Below are 24,082 nucleotides of genomic sequence, written 5' to 3' on the forward strand. Positions count from 1 at the left end.
GAGGAAAGCCTGTGAAACTACCTGCCTCAACCACAAGTTCTATTTAGTGCATGTAATGAACACCAAACAACACAAATTGAGTGATATATGCTAGTGCCGTTTATTACATACATAACCATGGAATATGCATAGAGAATACATGAGAAATATATGATATAATGTAGAGTAAGGCGATATCGCTAAAATCCTCTTTCACAGTCTATGTCATTTTGTAACAAACATGTAAATAATAAAGCTACTGATATCTGAATTTCTATCTTTATGTTCAAGTTATAGTGCTATAGGTATTATGGTATAATTAAGGTTCACACTTGGTTATATAAGCTGAAATCAAACTACCTTAAAACTGTATAAATTGAGTGTGCTGTTCACTGACTTGTCTCCAAACACATATGACCAAGCATTTTGTGCTTTCATGAGTTCAAAGTAAGACAGCAATATAAATCTTAATATGACAATCAAGATGACTGTTGCTAAATAATATGACATCTAATCTGTGATTAGCAGTTAATAGCAAAGACAAAGGAGATGTTATGAATAGAGAAAATGAAAACATAAAAAACATTACACACCCGGTCCTGTAAAGCTGAATGTTGGATTCAGTTGGATTCAACAGAGCTTTTATCAGCTGTGCCTCCCTTTATCAAGATTTCAATGGCTTGGATCTGATGTAAATACAACCACGTTACATTATTGCAATCCAGAGTAGCAAAAGTATGATTCCTGCTGGGTTCACAATCCAAGAGGTGCCAAGTCTGCTTGACGCTTTGTTGTTCTGACAAGTGACAGTTGGTGTCTTCATCATCTCTCTGACAAAACCAGTTTCGTAAAATAAAAAGTGGTTCTGTGAAAAAGAAAAGATGGCATAAGGTAGAAATAGCTATCTTTTATGATACTGCAGAAACCAAGCATGAGACAATGAAAAGCCTCTTTTGTTGTCACTGACTTGAGCTTAAACGTCACACACTGCATCGGAAGACAAATAAAGACTTGACCCTTGTCTTCATGATCCTTAGGTAGATGGTGGAGTTGATTGGAGGTAGAAAAGCAAAGACACAATCAAATAATTCAGACTCTTACTTACTTTGTCATCAGAGGCCATTTGGATTTGTGGAACGGCCTTTAACAAACTCTCATACTCAGCAATTTCATCCTGGTCTGACATGGTGGTCACCACAGACGTCCTGTCCGAGATTAAAAGAGAGCTACTTCAAGAGAGCATATTATGACACTATATCTGTATGTAACACAGATATAATAATGATAATCTATGGAGGGCTACATCTGTTCTTACCGGGAGTTTGTGTTCATCAATGGGTGCATTGTATTTGGATGGCTAATACATGAGGAGATCTTGATTGCAGGGTAGTAGAGGAGGAAGGCCAGGCACATCTCATCAGTGGTTGCTAACCCCATCTAAAGGAGGAAAACAAGAAACATGGCAGGTAGTAAAGACATGAGATTCTCAAGTCTTCTCAGTTGGATAACACTAAACAATACAAGCGCTTATGTTAATGTGTCCACCTCCATTAGGTTTACATTGAATTTCACACATCTTCAGCAGTCTTCATGTTACTTGCATTTCTTTTTAGGTTTTTCTTGGGCAGGGCTGATTTGATTTAAAGCACATTACAGGGCAATGACATTAGATCACACAGTATTAACTCACCTTGGTGACTTTAGTGCGATTGGTAGTATTGTAGGTGCACTCTACTGCAATTTCATCACCCTGTAATGGGAGACAGGTAATGTGGCATCATAAATTATAGAGCACTATAGAGCCCAAACAACTCATACGTTCCCAAACAACAGTCTTGTAACATATGGGCATAATATATGGGCATGGAGGCAATGCATACGTACCTGCTTGATGGTCTTGATGTTTCCCAAATTAATGATCTGCTGTATCTCAAAGTCATAGTTTTCATCCAAGCTCAAGAAGTCAATCTGTGTTCCATTTCTACATAGAGAAGATGTATGAAATGAGCACTCATATTTTGGAAATGGAGGCCAGATATGTGAAAGAGTCCCCAAATCTCCAATCTCTCTTTCTTACCTGTAGTGGCCAACTCTGACTTTCCTCCCAGCCAGGTGAGTATGCAACAGCACAGCGAATACTTGTAAATCAGGCAAAGGATTCACAAACTAGGGGTGGAAAGCAAAAAACACGAGGAACACAGTCATAAACAATAACAATAAAAAGACCTCTTGAGTTTTCTGTAATAACCACTGCTGCAGTTTGGAATCAATACTGAACCACTACAGACCTGAGAAATCATACTGGTATTGCACACTCCATAGGTGTGGAATTGAGAGGCTTTTGGAGGGATGTTGTACTGCAGATGGTTAAATAGCAGCAGACCTGTGGTCATGACGCCCACATCATGCTGCCGGAGTTGGGCTGTATAGTACAGTCTCAGTCCTGAGCTGTCTGTTCTGCCTGTACAGAGAGAGACAGATACTGAATGAACAGAATGTACAGACTAAAGAAAATACATATACTCCAGTACTTTGCTCATACAATATGTAACGAGCCATTCCTTAAACAGTTAAATCCCTCATAGAATTGGAATAAATGCCTAAACTCGAACCAATATTACATACATTATAATATCCCAATTCAAGAACTAGAGGTGTACAATACAGTATGAAAAGGATCTACAGTATTTACCTGTTTCCATGTTGGGATTATTGTAGTGGATTTCCAGCCTATAGAAGGTATCGCTGTCCTCACCTCCGACAGGAATACCTGCATTTTCTGGCAGCTCAAACACCTGAGTTTTAAGGCACAACACTGACATGGATACACACTGAAGATGACAGACAACAAAATGAATCAACAGAGTTGGATGCTGTCTCCCTCACCGCTCCTCCCACTCCCCATGCAGCCACCACAGTGAAACAGGCATCCCCGATGTCGCCCATGTAGCACGGCTTGTCGTAGGGCTGCGTCACAAAGGAAGGGCAGCGGTAGAGAAGCATGTGATGAACAATGTCGTGGTGCTCAATCACCGGTGCAACCTGAGGGGAAGTGAGAGGACAGTTAGTACAGAAGGTTTAAATAATGAAGAATTAAGGTTGAAATGATTATGAAAATCATGCTCATTGTTATGTTCATTTTTTAGGTATGGGACTAGTTTTGGATTACATCATTCTTATTCCAGCATCAATGATTTTTGTTCTAAGTACTTTTATTAGAAACCCCAATCCACTCAAAACCAGGCAGTATTATGGTGTGTAAATCAAACATCCCATGTAAGGAATGTCATTAACTTAATGCTTTTGATTGAAGGTGACTGAGGAGCGAAAGAAAAAAAGGGTTTTATTTCTTTGCTTTAATTTATTCATAAGGACAACACACATAATCCACATTTCTGTAACTGTGCCAGTGTCAGCCAGCTGGCTAATTTGCAGCTCTGGTCGTTCGGCGCAATGTTTTGAAATCTATAAAGTGCTAAAATGTGCATAACAAAGAGAATAAGATGCCATAAAGACAGCAACAAAGGCAAGACAGGAATTCTCAAGGCAGGACACAGACCATGCAGAGCACGAGGACACAGTAAGACACCAGGACAGTAACACACCAAACACCATTTCAGCACATAGAGCAACACACAGCTCAGCACCACAGTCATGCAGAGCAGCAATAAACAGCATTAATAATAATAAAAAAAAACTATTGTTACACTACTCTTTATAAAATCTTGAGAGATGTAGTTATGGGTCTGCAAAATAGCAATATACACATATACACAATACACAATACACACAAGCTGTGCAAGACAGAGTTTTAAGCCACAGCTTCTAATAAACATACTAGACTGTCAATAAAATACCAGAAGAAAGGATGATTACCAGATATATATGATGTTTTGTACTTAAGGTTGGAAACTTCATGACCTTGCAGTGGTAGTAGGTTTGACTGGGAGGAACAGTGATCTGTAAAAAATAGACAGATAAATAAATAAAGGTGTCAGAAGAAGAACATTTCTTTCCATCCATTCATCCAAAGTGCACATTGAGAACAATAAATCTACAAACTGCAAGGTGTTCCAGCTCCTGTCAGAGTGAGCTACCAGGTGAAAAAATAAAAAACAAATCCACTAATTTTCCCCCAATTTCCACAAGAACGTGCTGTCTATCATTGTCATAACTGGTTTGAGGTATTCTCACATTATCCACTGTGGCATTGAGATAGCTGAAGTTGGTTAAGGTCGTCCTGGTCATGTAGTTCAGCAGGTTGACTTCTTTGGTGCCTCGACGGGCCTGATGGTAAGAGATGTCATCTGTTGGTCCGTAGGCATAGATCAGTTTGATGGGCTGAGCCTATAAAAGAGCACATATTTACCCATGGGATACAAAAGACAACATGAAAGGGCTTTATTGGAGGAAAATGTATGTTACTGTATTAGCAAACCTGAAAAATCAAGCCACTCTTTACTTTTACTTTCCTAAACTTCAATGTTTTTACTCTGCAGTTTACTGTGTAACCACAAATGTCAGCACATACAGCCGGGTTTTATGTCCAGTGACATAAAGCATTTCAAGTGTTCAATGCAAAACAAAATCTCGTGCGCCTCTTTCTGTTGCTTCCATTGTCTTCATATCTGAAAACACCTGAATTCAAGATAAAGGACCTTAACAAAAGAATCCATATAATAGAGTTTACCTGGATACAGGCAGGAAACTTGATCTTTGCGTGGAGAATCACATCAGCAATACAAAAGACGGTAGCATTTCAAATAATGAGCCGTACGCTGAAGAGTGGATTAAGATTAAGGCTCAAGATCCATGGTGTGACACAACAAACAAAGTTTAATTGAGGTGCAATGAGTTGGTGTGTTACTGTTGCCATGGCAACGGCAGCTTCCAAGATGGGGTGATGGTCCACCATTTTTACAGAGCACGGTTCATCAGTTTGATACTGTCATTTGTTTCCAGATTTTTCTGACATATACATTGAGGTAATTTCCAGTTTTGTAATTTATTCAGTTTGATTTAGCATGAAATAAAAGACTGGATATAACGCTGAATACTCAAGTAAACCTTTGCATCAGTGGTCACTCCTTCTCCTTCTTTTTTTTTTTTAAATTATCTTTACTTAAAGTGAAGTTGATATTTTACGCGTGCAATACTGCTGCAGCTGCTCATCAGCTTTGCATCTAATACCACACGTGCAGAATATCCTGTAAAAAGTTAGAGATACGATCCGAATGTCTTACAGTGATGTGGACGTCTTGGTCATCACACGACTGGATGGTCCTCTGAAAGGTCACGATGGTTTGACCGTCACTTTCATTCAGAGAGAGGAGTGTGTAGCTCTGCTGATTGTCCACCAAAGGCATGGAGTTCCCTGTGGCATAATAATCCTAATGGACAGTGAGACACATGTTTGCTGTCAAACAGAATAGTTCAGCACAAGACATTTTTCCTGTTATTTCTAGAGCAATCCAGGTATGGGGGAGACAAACAAAGTGCTGCACATGTAGTAGTTCATATCTGGTGATGGCTTACTGCGAAGTAGGTTCCAGCAGGTCCAAGTCCCCCCATGATGATATCTGAGCCCTTCATGCCTCCGTTCGGACTGAAGCCAAAGCCCACCCAGCCTGTTGTGTTGACGATCAGCTCGAATGTAATGTTCCCTTCCAGCTTATCAAAGCCCCACTTTAGGCAGACCAAATGGTTCTGGTCCAGGTACTCCATGAAGGGCATGGTGTGGTCCGATGCTCCTGCAAGGAAGAACAGGTAGAGCAAAGGAATCAGGGAGCGCATGATGTCTCTGTGAAGGTGAAGATCTTCAAACTGAGCTCAGTGTTTGCAGAGCAGCCAAATACCCTCCCACCCTCCACCGACACACCTGCGTTGCTAGATGAACTCAGGTGATACAGGCAAAAAGTGCTCAGTCATGGAGCACTTGCCCTTGTCGAGTAGCACATAGCGTTTATTACTTTGCTGTGGCCTTAATCACATTCAGATTTTTCTGCTGAACTCCACTTTCAAATTCAAGGATTTCTTCAAAAGCTTATTCTCAGTGTTAAATCTGCAAAGTCACTGTCTTTGATGTGAAAGCAGAGGAAGCTCCAGCCTTCCACTCAAAGTATTTTCATATGATTACACATTCATATGCCCCCCCCCTCATTGAGATCCACCTGCTCCACCGGTTCTTGTGAGACCACTGCCGGCTTCAGGTGTTTGATATATGAGGAGGTCACGAGGAGGGAGCAGGAATGAAAGGTGTACCTCTCATTCTAGCCAGAGTCAAGCTTGTCGATATATTGACTCCGGCCAAAATGAAATACCTCTTGTCCCCTGTCTCTCTCTTTGCCACCTTCTCATATACCAAACACATCCAAAACAATTTTATAGGAATGTGAATAGTGTGATTATCCTTTGAGCATGGTACTCAGACCCTCAGCACTTAAAGGAAAAGTACAATTTTAGTAATTCAACATTGCCTTCAGTGATACACTCTTATTCTCTAATATATTATTATTATTATTATTATTATTATTATTATTACACTTCATTGCCTTTCAAGTGCTTCACCTTGATCCGCTCCAAGTGTGTCAACTTCCATTAGTTTCTCAAATGCAAACAAGTAACATTTTAAGGTTTTATTAGAAAGATTTTACCAACACTGAAAGGTGCATGCATCCACCCCAGGCCACAGAGATAGCAGTGAGGGCCTTGCTTGTCATGTAATAGCACGTTGATCCCAGCAGAGGCCGACTGCAGCATAATAAATAAAGCCAGGGTCACTCCCTTCAGCCAGTTGTTAACAACGTTGTCAGTAAACACACCACAGAAGCTGCCTTGTAATTAGAATAATACACCGGCATTTTAACTATTGTTTGGCATCAGAATAAAACCAAATAAGCGTAATGTTGTCGAGAACTCGCTCCGAGCATAGTTTATGTACTTTGAAAAACATCCTACAAACCATCAAAGAAATAATTAGGAGATTAATTAAAGTTTAAAAAAAATCTTAAGATTACGATTTTAAGTTACTTTTTTTGTTTTGTTTTGTCAAACTGTTATTGTTTCACAAGGCATATTTGCACTTTGACTGCTGCTATTGTTTCAGTAATCATTATAATAATTAACAGATTTATAGTTGCATTTTTTCTGGTTTATGAATTTAAATTAAATTACTTATTATTTGCGTTCCACCTTTTTTTTTTTTTTTTGCTTACTTTTTAGTTGAATTAAGCCAGATTCTGAGTCTATGTTATTTTTCTCAATAACTCGTCAGGTCTTGGAGGGCCGTGCCGGACCGAGCCTACCTTTCCGGTTTCTCCCCGCGGATCAGGTCACTCCCTCCGCGCTGTCAGCGGCTCTGTACGCGCTGCAAACTTACAGTCGCGCTGGAGCTAGTCTGTTCCCACCGCCTCTTTTCCTGCCGTGTTTGTTTGTGTGTTTGTTTTTTCAGCTTTTAAGTGGCAAACTGTTTTTAGTGATGTGTTAAAGTGCGCGGCTCGGCGGCTTTACAGCGGGAGGAGTTATTACCGAGTTTCCTTCGCTTTTAGTGGAAAAGCAGCGGGGGGAAATGTCCAGCTGAGGATTGGAAATCCTGAAAACCGCAGGGCCTGTTTTTGTAATGATTGATCAATGCTGCGACAATGGCGGTAAAGGTAAGTCACACAGCTTTTCCAGGCCCATTTAACGTCAACTTGGCTGTTTAACCTCCACCAGTTTCCACTGTCAGCTGCTGTTTTGTGAATAATGCGGGTTATGGTTGTGGGAGCTCGGACGGAGTTGAGAGTTTCTCGCAGTAACGTTAAGTTCACGGTGAACACTTCGCTCGATAAGCTTCATATTAAGAGTCAAAAACATTTAATACTCTGCTTCAGAGACGTTTAATGGACGCTTACAACTCATTCGTTTTCAGTAAATGTCACACGAGTGTTTTTGCTGTACATGGAAAATGTGTCTCATTAAGAAAGCGTCTTGTGACATTTTACTACCTTTCCCAGTGCGGGTCAGCTCTACCTCCGCGGAATGCTGGGAAATGTAGTGTTTACGGCTCGCTGATGCAGTACAGTCTGTGCACGAGTGATTGTCTTCATTAATGATCACTATTAATACAGATAGTTTTATTATGAGTTACTGTAGTATTAATGCAATTAGCAGCCTTTGAGTACTGCCATTATAGTAACAGGAAATAGGTGGGTGGGTCTCAGGCTTATTTTGATTTAATTTTGTGTTTGTTTCCAGATTCCTACACGTTTAGGTTAAATACCCCCTTCCAAACATGTTTTTATGACATGTAAAAATATTCTGCTTGCAATGGCAATTTTTGTGTGACATGGTTTTTCCACACACACACAAAAATGTTTTCTTGAAATTATCTTCACGCCTCCTCCGTCTTTGAAACATACAGAATCTATGAATATGCAAAAATTGTTCGTTTCAGATGTTTCACTGCTTCACGCAAGATGTCTCATACTTTACTGGAAACTGCGTTCTTGGTGTATGCATACTAGAGGTTTTTAGTTTCAATACTGGATTAGAGCTGTGGTGATTAATCAATTACTTGTCAACTGTTACAGTATACTGAATGTCTTTGGGTTGTGGACTAAAGAGGATGTTTGATTATGTCTTCTTGGGCTTTGAGAACCGGATCACAGTTTTCTGGCGTTTTATAGACCAAACAACTAATTGATTAATCAAGAAAATATTCAACAGTGAAGATAATCGTAGTTGCAGCCCTATATTGGACCATGATTGACTTCCAGACTAGTTTTAATGTCACAAAATCGTGCTCGTTGGTGCATGTTTTAAAGTCAAAATTCAGGTGAGCACAGGGAACCCTCCCCCCTCCTCCTGCAGACGACAGATCACACCACACCACGCCATCAATCGAGGAAGGTGTAGATCATCCCGGCCCGGGCTGACTTCACAACAGAAACAAAGTGCTTTCACTACGTAAAAATAACATCTGAGCCAGCAGAGCTGAGGCTGCGGCCAGAAACATTCACAAGTTCCTGTTTAAAATCGTCCCCCAGCTTCCTTGTCTCCTGGGAGGTAACACTAAAATAGATCTCTGTTCAGGGAAGAATAAGAAAGCCTTGCATTCCATCTCACTGGTTAATGAACAAGTTAGTTACATAGTTAGTTGGCCGCTGTGTAATGTGTGTATCAACATGTGACGTGCTGATAGGAACACGCAATCCACGTGAATTTGGGTAGTCAAATAAAAACCAGACATGAAGTGAACTGTGAAAGGTGAAGTCATATATAGAATAGTTTTCACTCTGCTGCCTCTCAGTGTTGCGTGTATTTGTGTGTGTGAGTGCCTTCGGGGGCCAAGGGGGGAGGGCAGATTTGTAGATGTGGGTCAGAATAACTGCTGGCTCCTGTGTTAAACTGAACCAGGTAAGCTGATGGTTCTGGCCTTGTTTTTACTTGATACTGGTGCCTAGTCAAGAGTCAGCATAATATACCCAGAAGAACTAGTTTGGCCAGTTTCACCAAACGCTAATATCCCTCCATAAGACTTATAACACTGAGGGTGCTATCGTGTGTGTACGTGCACATGGGCATGTGTGTGCACGTGTGTCTTGTCTCATGAATGTGTCCGTGGATCAACGCAGCAAGGCTTGTGTGTTTTTGCTCTTGATTGTGTGCAGGCAAAAGTTTTATATGACTTCACTGCTGAGCCTGGAAACAACGAGTTGACGGTGAAAGAAGGCGAGACGGTCACCATCACCAATCAGGTAAATCTGCACCAGCACTCCTCCACCCTCCAGCTCTGTGCAGGATCCCTCCATCTCAGGCTCCATTTTTTTTTCTTTTTTTTTTTTTTGTATTTGGATTGATGTAGTTTGCATTAGCTGATTATTCAGAATGGATCTGGTCCTAATTGCTCCTGTGGTTTGGATGTTGCACAGGGCCCTACTGCGATTTTGGTATAATCTTGATTAAATGTTTAAATGGTGCCTCACTACGAATATATCTTTTTTTCTAATAAGTAACATTTTAAGTGGTGGTATTTTCTGTTTAAAATACTAGTGTTAGTTCGCTATAATAGCTTAATGTGTTGTATCCTCAGCTTTATTTGACTCTTCCGGAGCATTGTCATCGAAAACTAACTGTCCAAAACTCACATGATCTCAGGTTGTCCATAAAAAGTGCCATAAACTCACACAGAGGAAGGAAGGATGAAAGGGGAAAAAAAGACTTGGAGCAAACATGATGTCATTACAGCCAGTCGCCAGTGGTTCAAAGGTCACTCACTGTGTGCTGACCTACATAGTTTTCTAATCAACGTCGGTCTAAAGCCAATCGGGACCTACTGTATGAGGGAAACACAATCTTTTTTCAGCTCTAAATACACTGAGGAGGAATTTGTCCGGGGAGATTTCAGTGTGTTTACAGATACTTGAGTAACCTGGCTGTTGTCAGCTGTTTGCTCTGACCTGAATTCTTAAATGACTTGTGAATGGTTTCCTTAACTTCATTAACTAATGAAGAGGAGCACAGTTACAGTAACACTGCTTAGAGATGCAAAATCACAGATATATTCAGCGTAGAAGTACATTAGAATACAGAGGAACCACAGGGGTTATTTGCTCAGCCTGTGTTTCTGTCATGTGCAGATAGAAGCAAACCTTTTACCAGATCACGAGCAGGCATCACTGAAAACCCATTTAACAAGAATGAATGGAAATAAATTAAAACTCCTCTGTTAGCATGCTCAGGCAAGCTGCATCCCACGTGCTAACAGCTAGCAAAAACCAGCAGAAGAACATAAAAACTGCGGGCTTTGCTTTCGGCTACTGTTTGCTGGAATATGATAAAAATCTGAAATATATTCATTCCAGTGATATAATATAGTTTAGCTCAGACAGTGCAGTAGTGTTAGCAGTAGTGTGGGCTGCTCATGTGATGGGAGAATGCACTGTGCTTGCAGAGGGTTGTAGTTTTACTGAATTCTTATTTAATGGTTTGCAGAGAAATTAGCTGTTCATGTGATGGAAGAGCTGGTTGCACTGCATGGTTACAAATCAATTAAATGGACATACTTTAAACCAGTATTGCTGTTTTTCTGTGTATTGAACTGGGTTTCCATGGATAACTAATAGACCTTCGTGCACAGTAACAAAACACAGTTCACTCTCTTATTTTTACCATCCTCTCACTATCATCCAAATGCTCCATTTTTTTTTCCAGCATCATTCGAAAATACTGTGGAAACAAAAAGACAAATCTGATTACTGCATATCAATGTGGGTTAAATCATGTTTCTGCAGTGCATTTAAATACGTTCTCCTTGTAATGTGTTTTTTCTCCTCAGTTGCCTGGTTGTTAGTGTAGTGCATGTGGTGCAGACACCTTCTCTCTGCAGTCCTGGACATCAGTGCTAACATGCTGTTTTGGGTCTCACTCTGTTTCAGAATATTGGAGGCGGCTGGATTGAAGCACAGAACTCCAGAGGGGATGTTGGACTGGTGCCAGAAGATTACATCGAGGTAAGACAGTCACTGAGTTTATGGTGGCTATTACATTATCCTGCAGACCGTCGGCCTTGAGGTCAAGATGCACTGTCTATATCAAAGTATAACCAAATATTTAACTTTTCACCCTCTCAGTGCCTCTGTCAGTTAGATATTTGTCTTTACTGACAGCGATATGTGTCGGCAGTCGCTGCAGACTGTGGTGCTGCCTCGAAACTAAAATCACAACAGGATGTGCCTCCTTCAGGGTTTTGCTGATGAGGGTGTTTGTGTGTGTGTCTGTGTGTGTATGTGTGTGTGTGTGTCCAGTTTGATCCAGAAACTCTGACTTCATCATGAGGATATGATTCACTCTGAAGACATTCAGAAAGAGACCCAGAGTTTGATTAAAAGTAAAGTCAGTGAAGTCTGTTTTGACAGTCCTGCGTCGCTCTAAACAACAGTTGCTGCAGCATCTAACAAACTAGAGTCTCTGTGTACAAGAGAGACGTTGATATTCTCCATCTGCTTGTGTGTGTTTGTCTGACCTTAAGTTACCTCCAGCTGCCCCCAGACAGTTTTGATTTGGTTTCCAAGTCATAAAAACCCACTGATGACCATTGCACTTGTATCTTATGTAATATCGAATGAAAAACACCAGGACACATGTTTCTCATGCAACTGCTTTCAATTTTAGTGCACTCTACTGGCAAAAATAAGATCTGCAAAAACAAGGTGCTCAGCTCTAAAAAAAAATAGCATTAAGGATTATGTGTATGTCCTCATGTTGAGAAGTTTTAAAACAGATTTAAATGTGTAAATTTAAGTGTCGCCAGCCAGTGCTATCAACACTTCAGATAAATGGAGAATGTTAAAAAGCCAGTTTGCAAAGCCAGGGAATACCAAGGAGACACGATCACATTACCACAGAAGAATGCACCTTTAAAAGCCATTAAATCACGCTGGGATATCTGGATGTGTTCTCCTAATACGACTGTTTTCTGTCTCTCCCTCTGTCTTTTATCCTTTCATGTGTAGCTCGGTAAGCAGTTTCCATCGTTCCCAGGAGCAGGAACCACAGCACCTAGTTTAGGAAATGTTGCGTCTTCAGACCTGTCCATCTTTGATGCCTACGCTCCCCAGTCAGCACCTGCACAAAACCAGGTAATGCACTCACCTAATGAAGGTGTGTGTATCACATCAGATGCCTGTTTGTTGGCGGTTTACTGACCTTTAGTCAGTGCAGTAGGTTAATATACAACCGTAAGTTCTTTAAATTCAGCAGCCCAAACCAGTGCTGGGGAAGTAACGGGAAACACCTGCAGGAGTACCAAGAAGAACGCGCCTGCCGTGTGTTCCCGTTCTCCCACTCAAAAGTACGTGTGACGCGGTGATGTTAAAGAAAAAGCCAAAAGCAGAAGTGAGCGATGAGAGAGTTTTACTGACGTTCGTGCAGCATGTGTGAACCCGAGAGATGCAGAAGTGAGAGCAGCTGCAGTGGAAGATATCCACCGTGGTCGAGTCATTTATAACCGGCGCAGGCTTTAGCTCGAGCAAAACAGAGTCAAGAGGAAATCGAGTGCAGCGAAATCTTCTGTCGTTAGCAGGCAGGAAGTTCCACGAATGTGAGCGTACTGCTGGATCAGTAGAAATTTGGGCACAGTGAGTGGTTGAGTCAGAGCAGGAAATGTGTCAGCCATCATCCCTCATGCTGTCTCTTTTCACCCACTCACACACACACATGTATATCCAGCATCACCTTAACCCATCCCCTGCTGAGTGTAAGCCTTCACTGCCGGCGCTTTGTGATGATGTCACCTTCTTTTCCCCTCAAGGTGGATGCGGGGGGCTTAAGTCCCCCGCCGGACACCCCCGACACCCCAGTTTCCCCCTACCTTTCGTCCCCTGATGAGGTAACCACCACTTGGCGGGGGGGGGGTTGGTGGATGAGGCCAGTTGCATGAAACCAAGGCCTCCACCCTCACCCGTCCTCTGCCCCAAGCCTACAAATCCCCCTCCTACTCCTACTGCCTGCAGACAGCATGATCTCACCCTCTCCGTTCACCTCCGTTCACAAACGCACGCCCACACGTCACCAATCGACTCCCACACCCTTTATTTCGATTGTGTGAATCAACACCACAGTGAAACTTCAAAAGCTTAAAGATCAGAGACAAAGATCTTCGTTTATCACACATAATTGACTAATCACACGATGAATCATGAGACCAGAGCACAAACATTTACTCCAGATGATGATCAGAATCTCACAAAAAATGGTAAAATTTTTGTCAATGACATTTTAACTGACTGTTGTTGTAAATATTGTCTGTATATGAAGGTGCTGGAAGACGTTCTTCCTTGTTGCACTGCTGTGTTCATTGTGCCAATGTCTTTGCAGCAAGTTTCTTTGAATCTGCTGGCTCATTTACAGTATTTTCCTGTATGTCTTTGTGCATTATGTGGTGTATTCAGTGACCCTGGTTAGCGTTAAGCTAACTGCAACCTACAAAAGGCACACGTACACTCTATTGCATGCCCATACCAGTTTTCATAGGAGTCTACACATGGGTCTGCCTTGCAAGCATGGCATGTAGCTGCATTTTCAGTTTGTATGTACTTAAAAAAAAAAAAGAGTATGCACTTAAGACCAGTAATGTTTGTGTGTGTTTGTGTCCACTCATTATTGTTAGCATGTGTCTTTTTTTGATGATGCTTGTTGTTACTGCATATGCTGAGCAGCATTTACAGACTACACTGTCAGAGTCGAGTTGATTTGTCTAAACAGATTCCCGGTTAGGGGCCAGGTCTGCATCATGTATTTGGAAAAGCATGTTATTCTAACACGCCTGTCAGCTTCTCATTAAACAGACTGGACGACCTCTTCTCTCTCTCCGCTCCACACTCGCTGTTTCGTGTCTCTGCTTCTCTCGTCTCTCACATTGTCACTCTCCGTCTCTTCCAGGCTAGTAATGGTAATGATCCCTGGTCGGTGTGGAACGCGGACCCTTCGGGGGGCTCCAACAACAACTGGGCGTCCAATCCAGAGGGCACCCAGACTGGGAAGAGTGCTGCGGACCCCTGGAGCTCCGTATCACAGGGCCATCCTCAGGCTTACCAGGGCCCAGGTAAGAAAGAGCTTTTCAGTTAGCCGCCATGATTGATTTTGGGAACTTAGTGTGACAGTACAGTACAATCAGTGCTTTCTATTTAGAAATTGTGAGTTTCATTCTTGTGGTTGTACTTGCACTTCTCACTGCTGCTATTCAAAACGTCAGGACGATTTAAATCAGGAAATGAGGACTATGCTGCTGAGTGCTTCTGCTTTGAAGTTAATGTATTTGTTTGCAGTATGATGTGTAACAGGATCATTGAAGTTTATTACCAGATTTCTGAAGTGCCATATGATAATACAAAAAATGTTGTGCTAAAAACAGATGACTGAGACTCTACGCTGTGATGTCTTAATGTGGTTGCAGGCACGTGAAGGTCACACACTGTTTTTAGCTCCTGGCATCATTATGTTGCTGAACAGTTGAGCTCACTGTTTGCAGAAAATTTGCTGTTTAAGCTGTAAGTGTGGTAGATATATATGGCTGGGGTCGTTCTGGAAAGACTTCCTGCTCAGGCCTCTGGAGGCTGGAGCATAATTCATCAATTAATTCAATTAAGCAAAGTCATGTTAGCAGTTAGATTATGTGGCTTGTGAAACGCGTTTGTGTTGGGATGCTTGGGTCTGGATTCTCACACAAGTAGATGCTACACATTTAGTGGTAAAAGGTCTCTGTTTGGGTGAAAAATGGAAGACATCCTGAATGCTTGACAAGAATAAGATTAGCTGCAACTGTTGTTAAAAATCTTGATCGAAACCAACATTTTCTGTTCACCCAGAAGATTACAAAACCCATGTTTCTCATAATGAAGTATTGGCCAAGTTGTCCTGGCAAAATATTCTTGAAATAAACCTCCTCAGAGATCCAGATGGGACTTACATAATAGAAAATAAAACACTCAGGTCAGAATATTGTCTCCTCTCCTTCTGCTTCAGCTGATATACCTTCAGAATATATGGCAAACCCTCTAATGTGGAACTCCAGGTAGTTTGATCCAGTATTTATTATGATTATTTCACCCAAGTCTTTCCAGATTTGCAGTGATTTGTGCCTCTGCTCCGTCTCTGGCCAGTCCCTCCAAACAGATGGTCCAGCATGTGGACAGGACGATCGAGTCATGATCTGTTTTTGCCAGACTGTGGAAAAGTTAGCCTCACACATGACTCAGAAGGACAAATTACTTGACCTGTTTTTTAAATTCTCCCGTTGTTATTGTAGAAAGAGAACTGGGGGAATAAATGTCAAGGAGAGGAATTAACTGACTTTTCCTTTCTTTCTCTCTTGCCAAAGACATCTACCCGTATCCTTACCTTATTGATTACACAGGTATCGCATGCATCGCCTGGTGGAAGCGTTTCCTCGTTTTGTGTGTGGACTGGCAATAAGTGCTCATGAAGACAGGCTCCAGCAAATAGTTTTAGGGGAATGAGTCTTAAAAGCATGTGTGTGAGGCTTTCAGTCTGCATCTTGATATTAACACTATATTTGAACCTTATTGTGACGCGTGACAGGATTATATTGTACATCTGATACATGCAATGTACAATACTAAACTACAGAACAGGTTTCAGTAACCTGAAACATGTAGAAAAGTATAGTTATGTTTGGCTTCAGCTAAGGCTAACAGCGGCTATGTCATCAGCTAGCTTTAACTTAATGATGGATTTTGTAGTTTTGCCAACTTCACATGCTGTTTTCTCTGACATTTCTCTGTCTTTGATAACACAAATGTCAGAAAAATCTGATTCTCTTCACTCACTATTGACCAACTGTGCAGTCATTGCGCTGTGGCTTTGTCGGACGGATGCAGCAACACACTTATGATTTCCTAACTTGCCTGTTGTGTATGTGGAAATAGTTTCATTCATTGCTTCAGGCCAAGTTCAGAGATCTGCTTCTGCCTCACAGACTACAAACTGCATCTGTGTGCTTTCAAGCCTCATGTTGACAGAATGATGTTATTCTGTTCTTACAGACGCAAGAAATGATTTTGCACCAAGTGTGCTCTCTGCAACTCATTTGTTTGTAGCAAGGGTAGCAGTGCTCTGTGTATGCTCAACACATTTGTTTCCAGTGCACGTCATTAAATTACAGGAATGTTTCTGGTAGTTTATAGTGAGTGCTGCGTTCCCTCAAGCTAGTGCAACTGCATCTGTTACCACAGGAAAAATCTCCTCTGAATCAATATTTAGGACCACAGAGTCAGACTTAGCAGAATATTTTGCTACTCATGAAATAAGAAACCCAAAATTAAGAAATGGGCGATTTCTCGATGCATTAAAATGCTCCTCATTATATCTACTTTAGATGATATCAGTCTGACTTAAGAATTGACTTAACAAACACTTTTTATCAAATACGTTTGATGTCCATTCCTGCTGGTGTTTTATTTATATAATAGAGCAGAATTTGCATCAGTGAATCTTCCCCAGCAGCTGTGAGTTCTCACTCATCTTCTCCAGTTTACTTGTACATTAACACGTTGCACAGAAGGTTATTGAAGAACGGATCATGGACTTTCTGTGTCTGTGATTTCAATCACAACCACGTGTGCCTGTATCTGCCCTCAGGAGCAGAGGATGACGAGTGGGATGATGAGTGGGATGACATGAAGTCTACTGGAGGTTACGTCGAGTCAGAATCTGGAGACAGTGGAGCAATACAGAGAGGAGGAGCTCACGCATCTTCAATGAAAATCTCCCTCAACAAGTAAGACAATAAGGCAGTACACTTCATGGACAACAACAACATGGTGAATGGTCTTTGTTTGGACCAAGCTATGCTTTAAAGCTAAATATATTTTATAATCATAATTACATAAACTGTATTTAGTCCTTTTTTGCTTGAATCAGCACCTATCATGAAAGGCACCCTGTGGAGTTACAGTGTGTCTCCTTGAGATCAAATAAACACACTGAATGCATTTCATTCCTCATTGAACATTTACAAAGGTGTTTTTTTTCCCCAATTTGAAACCTGCATGATTTACATCATTGTTTACTTACTCTTTCCTATATTTGATGGCACATTGCTGCATATCTTGGAACATCACTACAACCCGTGTGTGAAACCATTGGCAGGGATGTGTTTCATCTCACATAAAAGAAAACCAGAACGCTACTAGAAGTTGAAAACCACAGGAAGCCCTTAATGATTGTGACATTGATGAAGTAATTTGATAGCTGTGGTTGACATATGGCCACAACCGCTCAGAAAGCTGCCTCTATCATCAGAAAGTCCTCTGACTCTGAAGGTGGCAGAGTTAAAAAGTCTTCTCTCTTTTAACAGGTTTCCTGGGTTCTCCAAGTCTGGTCCAGAGCTCTACCTCCTATGCAAGCAGCTTGCTAAAGGCAAAGAGAAGCTGCCCATCTATGTAGGTTACCTCTAAACTAAATACAGCATGCTGTGTCATAGCACAAGTCAGTCACTGCTCAGGTAGATTTTTGCAGATGTTATAAGTTCTAAGTATCACAGCATGGTTTGACATGGTTTCCTCCCTTTGCTTTTGTGTGAACCCATGTTTGTATGCCATATGATGCAGCGTTGTTTTCTGCTCAGGTGGGAGAAGTTGGTCCGGTGTGGTCTTACCCAGAGACTCAGCTGGAATGTGTGGTGGCTGATCCCAAGAAAGGCTCAAAGATGTACGGCCTCAAGAGCTACATCGAGTACCAAATCACACCCAGTGTAAGTGTCCAGGAACAATTTTTTATTGTTGATACTTGTAATTGAGGAATCTGCTGGAGTTGTGTCCCAGTGTCTATAAAACCATATTATTGGGTTGCAGAACACAAACCGACCGGTCAATCACAGATACAAGCACTTTGATTGGCTGTACGAGAGGCTGCTAGACAAATTCGGGTCAGCCATCCCCATCCCCTCTTTACCAGACAAGCAGGTGACAGGTAAGCACCCGGCTCTGTGACCAACAGGTGTGAAAAAAGATTAAACACTGCTGACAGCAACGTGAAAAATGAATCTACTCTGTGCATCCTGTCGTTCGCTCCAGGGCGATTTGAGGAAGAGTTTATTAAGATGCGTATGGAGCGGTTGCAGGGCTGGATGACCAGGATGTGCAGGCACCCAGTTATTTCCAGCAGTGAAGTATTCCAGACTTTCCTCACCTACAAGGATGAGAAGGTGCGTTAATCCTCCTCCACTTCTTCTCCCTTGAGCTTTTTGATAATGTGTGCTTTTAATATTGTATCACTGAAGGATTGAAAGGTCCTGCTTTTATTGCTAAAATCAGCCATTTGATGAAAGGCACATTTGATTTATTCCTCAACAGCTGCACATAGTAAAGATGATTTGCACTCACTGAAACTCAGGTAGGGGAGTTTTATTACTGCTTAATTAAAATGAGTGATTCATTGATGCAGGACTGGAAGACGGGGAAGAGAAAAGCAGAGAAAGACGAGACGGTGGGAGTGATGATCTTCTCCACGATAGAGCCTGAAGCTGCAGACCTGGATCCTGTGGAAGTGTGAGTTTAATGGAACTACTCTGAACGAGGAAGAGAAGAGCCTGGCTCTGAAATCAGAGGCATTAATCGTGGGGCTAGTAGCTGTTTGTTCACCTGCTTGTGGTTTGCTGTGTGACAGGGAACAGAAATGTGAGCAGTTCAGCAGGTTTACCAAAGCCATGGATGACGGGGTAAAGGAAATCCTCACCGTGGGCCACGAGCACTGGAAGAGATGCACAGGCCGTACGTACACACCGAGCGCGCTGAAGCTAAATGATGTTTTACCACACGCAGGCCACACCTTCACTTTGTGCTGTAATAGCTGTTTGTATCAAAGAATGCTTCATTATGTCGAGTGTTTTGTCAACTCAAGAAATATTCATTCACACAGTGTGCGAGCGCTTGTGTTCATGTCTCGTGTTTCCTCCACAGCTTTGCCAAAGGAGTATCAGAGAATCGGCAAAGCCTTCCAAAACCTCTCCTCCGTCTTCACCAGCAGCGGATACCAAGGTATGACATCCCAAATGTTATTCTGAGGGACTTCAGAAGATTGCTGTCATCAACACATGTAGTCATCATGATTGTAGTCGCTGAAGTAGATGCAATTGAACTACACAGTCATTCATTATGTGGATGTCTGTTTTGAAACAAAGTGACACACAGATACTGCTAATAAACACAGTCATAACATACTTCAACCCCTCTCCTGCTGTAGGCGAGTCAACCCTGACCGATGCCATGACAGCAGCAGGAAAGACATATGAGGAGATCGCTCAGATGGTGGCTGAGCAGGTGGGTACCAGCCTGGTGCAACATACTGTGAGGGGGCCTGTTTTTTTAATTGTTTGCAATGGGAGCACAGCGTCTTTACAGTAGTGTTTTTCATGGCGACCAAGAAAAATGTTCAACTTAAAGGCTGCACACGTCACCCAGCTGTCCAATCACAGTGGAGGAGGGGCGGGACATATAGTGCAACACTTCAAACTGTGTCCGGCTCATACAAAAGTTCTCTTTGAACCGACCTCCACGATGGCGCTTACCGAGATGTTTCCTCGCCACAAAAGGTCATGAACCGACGTAGTCCAGCAGGTGCATCCTCTCTCCCAGCCTTCCCTTCATCCAGAGCGAGTCCTCTGCCTTGTGCTCACATGTTTACATGCTCAGTTTGATGACAACACAAACTATCAGAGTAATTAGGTACTCGCAGTGTTTTCAGAAGAGCACATTTTTAGCTGTAAAAAATACGATGGAGGACACAGCCCCTGATATCACTGCCTCAACATGCAGCAAAGGTCCTTGCAGGGATGTTGGATATGCTGCACTGTTTTTTTCAAAGGTCTTATTTTTAGACCCGTTTATCAACCGCATTGTTGTGCGTTCACCCTGACAGTAATCATAATGTCTCACCATGTCTGTGAACATTTCCTGCCTGCACTCAGTGTTTACATCCCAGCTGTGGTGTCTTAATGAGCCCTTTAACCCGGCGTCCTGCTCGTGAAGTCTGTATCTGTGGAGGAAGAAGCCACAGGAAAACTTTCCTCTCGTGTTTCCTGAAGCTTTTGTTGATTTGCAAGTTTTAATAAAATCAAACTTTGGCCTTTTTTTGATATCCCGGCAGCTTCCAGAGGGAGGATTCGTCTGGTAAGCTCGTGCTGCTCCAGACACTTTTTGTCAGTGGCGTCCTTGGCTTTAGTGTAGCGATGCCTGTGAATGGTAATGGCATAGTGATATGAAAGCCATTGTCTGCACATGGGTGCATCTTAGGAGTCTAAAACAAAGCAGTATATCTGTTGCATCAACCATACAGCTTTCCATTGATACATTTAAGCATAAAAGAAGAATGAAGGTGGATATTATATATAGCCAGATGTTCTGCAGGATACGTGGATATACAGTATCAGCTAAATATTACTGCCTCCTTGATTACTGCGCCAGTTCTATGTTGTTTAGCTGAATCCATGGTCTCTTAATGAGAATCTATTGTTAACTTGAGATCTTCTTCTGTGTTTCAACTGCTGTTAAAATTAAACCTTGAGAAGTTGCTCCTGTGATGTAATGTTTCCATGAATTCTTTCTTATCACTTGCCAATCAATGTGTTATTTCCTGTTTCAAATTTAACTTTGTTCCAAGTTTAGGTTGCGTTATCTTTTACGTTTCTGTCTTTGCTCCCTGTACAGCCCAAGAAAGACCTCCACGCCCTCATGGAGACCAACAATGAATATAAAGGTCTTCTTGGATGCTTCCCAGACACCATCGGAGTCCATAAGGTACATCAGGAAATAGTCTTCAAGTTGCTGTTGTAGCCTAATTGTAAAGCTTTTACTGAGTGGAGATTTATGCATTACTAATTTGAAAGGGGTCACACCACACAAACCAGTTGATGCATAAAGGTTAGTTACACCTTACACATGTGACCCCTTTAGTCCAGAGTCCAGAAGAGACAAAATCTTGTGAACGTCAGGTTTTCGTTTAGCTTCTTTTTAAACTCCTTCACCTTATCTGGAGGCAGACGAGCCTCCAGATAAGACGTCTTCATACAGCGTGACTGAAGCCTCCTGTGTTGTTCATTGTTTGCGTTACAGGCAGCCATAGACAAGGTGAAGGAGGCTGACAAGCTGGTGGCCACCGGTAAAATTACTCCTCAGGACAAAGTCACCATGGCTAAACGAGTTAGCACCATGTCTTACTCTTTACAAGGTAACACACTCACTCAGAAACATGCAAGCGTTGACTTTATTTTAATGTGGTATCTGTCTCACGCGCTCCTCCCCCCGTTTGTCTCCCACAGCTGAGATGAACCACTTTCATAGCAACCGCATCTATGACTACAACAGGATCATGCAGTTGTACTTGGAGGAGCAAGTCAAATTTTACGAGACGGTAATGGCATTTTTATCAACCCTGTCACAGTAAATTGCAGTCTGTCCTTTTCGTTGCCTTATTACCTGGGGAGCAGTCGCATAGCGCTTAGATACTCAACCGTCACGTGACCGTCCTCTGCTTTTGTACTCATGCGAGTTTTTCTTCTTCTGCATTGACAGATTGCTGAGAAACTGAGGCAAGCACACAGTCAGTTCACTACAATGTGAAAGCAACGGGCTTCAGTCTCGCACTACAAGACGAGGAGAGTTAAGCCACCCAAATATTCTTGCTTACACTGCATTCTTTTCCCTCCCTTTAATTTAAACTTCACGTCTGTCTTCCTCTTGCTCTTACCTCATCTCTTCCTTCCTTCTGCTCATGCCAACAGTGCCAGCTCATGCCCGCTGCTCTCAGAAGGCTGTGAACAGCTACTGTGCAAGAGGCTTTGACAACAGTGTTTGCTTTTTCTTTAGGGCCAGCAATGATAGCAGAACAAGGCACACTATCTACACACACCCTTTCCTCTGTCCAAGGTCCGCAGCTTGTGATACAGGAAGTTGCCATCACAGAGTCACATTCTATGGCTGTGAATCGTGACATTGCATGTGTCAAAACCCCAGAGTTTCTCTAACGTGATGCAGTTTTTCAGCAATGGCTGCAAACCCGTGCTCGCATTTTATCTGCCAATTTTAAAGCAATACTCTGCCGTTTTTCCATGTTATGGAAGGATTTACACGTGTTGCAATACTGCTGGCTGCACAGTGATGTACTGACACCAAAAACCAAAGCCATCCTCCCCTCTGTCAGTCAGCGACAGCAGGGGGGGGCTGATTTCTGAATCCAGCACTGACAACAAACCAGAGCTTTACTTTCTTTTTCTCTGCCAACATCCGGCCCCTTTTAATAATGGTATTAGTCCCGTTAACATTTGAGAGAGTCCTTACATCTTCAGTGCAGCGTTGCTTTATGAACTAGGCTTGGAAGAATTGGCAAAGGCAGAGTGTGTGTCCTCTGTATGTCCACTGCTGGCAGTCCATAGCCCCCTTTTCATCCTGCACTTCCCCAAAGGCTCACAGGAAGCTCCACCTCCTTCCTGACTCGCTCACGTGCCTTTGGCCCTTTGAGGAAAAGAGAAATGGTTGACTAAGTTGGCCCCCGGCCTGCGTATCATGACACTGCAGTTTACATTTCAGGAGAGAAGGCGAAATGTGTGATGAATGATATTTTAAGCGTCGGTGAATTCATACCTCCCTGCTGGCGGTGCCAAATGCGACTTCTCTCTCCCAACTCTCCTGAAGAAGATTTGTCCCTTTTTTGACCAGGTTTTGGTGTTTTATATGAAGGTGTAACAGCAATGTGAGAATCTGTACTATAAGAGGAGTTTGGGATGGAGCCATGGAGTATATAATGTATGCATTTTTGATTTTGCTTTTCACCACACAATTTTCAATCAGTCTCTAATCTTGTTCGCTCTATGTTTTCTTATCACTTGATACATGAAAAATATATATACATATATATTCTATCAGACCTATCAGGTGCTTCTTGTCACTGAGATACTATTTTATGTATAGAAGTATTTGCAATACAGTGTAACTCAAAGAGGAGCAGAAATTCTGTTTGATTTATTAAATAATGATTTGTACTCATCGGGACTTTGTGTCTTTGTGTGTGTTTGAAAGAAACCTTGTCTTGGTCTGTGCATGGTGTAGGACACACGACGCACTCTCCGACTTACTCACAGTAAAGCCCTTATTTGCCTCAGCAGATTCTTGCGTAGAGAAGGACTGGAATGAGAATGAGTTGGTAGCCTGTGCGAAGGGTCAAAGAGTGTGTTTGTGGAGGAGGTGAAAGAGCCCTTTTACCCCACATTCAGCTCTGGCCCCCATCAGGTGCAGCTGGATGTGTAGGCTGCGTGAAGTAGCCAGGCGAGGAGGTCCTACACAGCAGACAGCACATTCAGTCCCATGTTTGTCAGTTGTTTTAGGGCTTCAGTGGAGCTAGTAGCACTTTTTTTAAAGTTCCTCCCATACTACACCCATAAAATTTTGCCAATAAACTGATCATTTTATTATCTGGTTGTATAATTAAAGAGCGAACCTGCAGCGTTTTTTATGTGTCCTTTGGCCTGCAGACTTCACTGCAGCTCAACACATGCCTGCTACAGTATATTGACACAAACCTGCAGCAGGCTAAAGGTCGGTGGAAACCC

General features: G+C 42.2%; 2 protein-coding genes across 3 annotated transcripts; one reads left to right on the plus strand and one right to left on the minus strand.

Annotated features, from left to right (window-relative positions):
• Nucleotides 1–192: 192 nt before the first annotated feature.
• On the minus strand, nt 193–5,772 carry moxd1l (monooxygenase, DBH-like 1, like). The gene is made up of 13 exons (XM_076756682.1): nt 5,515–5,772; nt 5,223–5,369; nt 4,174–4,326; nt 3,856–3,939; nt 2,866–3,021; nt 2,672–2,774; nt 2,268–2,440; nt 2,057–2,145; nt 1,864–1,960; nt 1,670–1,729; nt 1,295–1,416; nt 1,085–1,184; nt 193–844 (listed from the first exon to the last, which is right to left on the minus strand). The coding sequence occupies exons 1-13, from the start codon at nt 5,770–5,772 to the stop codon at nt 686–688; spliced, it is 1,701 nt and encodes a 566-aa protein (XP_076612797.1). The 3' UTR covers nt 193–685.
• Nucleotides 5,773–7,312: 1,540 nt separating this feature from the next.
• On the plus strand, nt 7,313–23,524 carry snx9b (sorting nexin 9b). 2 transcript variants are annotated; one of them, XM_076756677.1, is made up of 19 exons: nt 7,518–7,631; nt 9,630–9,716; nt 11,397–11,471; nt 12,474–12,599; nt 13,271–13,348; nt 14,401–14,563; nt 17,119–17,257; nt 17,837–17,921; nt 18,107–18,232; nt 18,333–18,450; nt 18,555–18,685; nt 18,925–19,028; nt 19,147–19,250; nt 19,440–19,517; nt 19,723–19,799; nt 21,186–21,275; nt 21,591–21,705; nt 21,797–21,888; nt 22,050–23,524. In XM_076756677.1, exons 1-19 carry the CDS (start codon nt 7,620–7,622, stop codon nt 22,095–22,097), a joined length of 1,848 nt encoding a protein of 615 aa, XP_076612792.1. In that variant the 5' UTR covers nt 7,518–7,619; the 3' UTR covers nt 22,098–23,524. The 2 variants fall into 2 exon arrangements, with proteins under 2 accessions (XP_076612791.1, XP_076612792.1); XM_076756676.1 differs by lacking the exon at nt 13,271–13,348 and having other exon boundaries at nt 7,313–7,631.
• Nucleotides 23,525–24,082: the final 558 nt, after the last annotated feature.

This window comes from Chaetodon auriga, chromosome 18 (genome assembly GCF_051107435.1).
Source record: "Chaetodon auriga isolate fChaAug3 chromosome 18, fChaAug3.hap1, whole genome shotgun sequence".
Lineage (NCBI taxonomy): Eukaryota > Metazoa > Chordata > Actinopteri > Chaetodontiformes > Chaetodontidae > Chaetodon > Chaetodon auriga.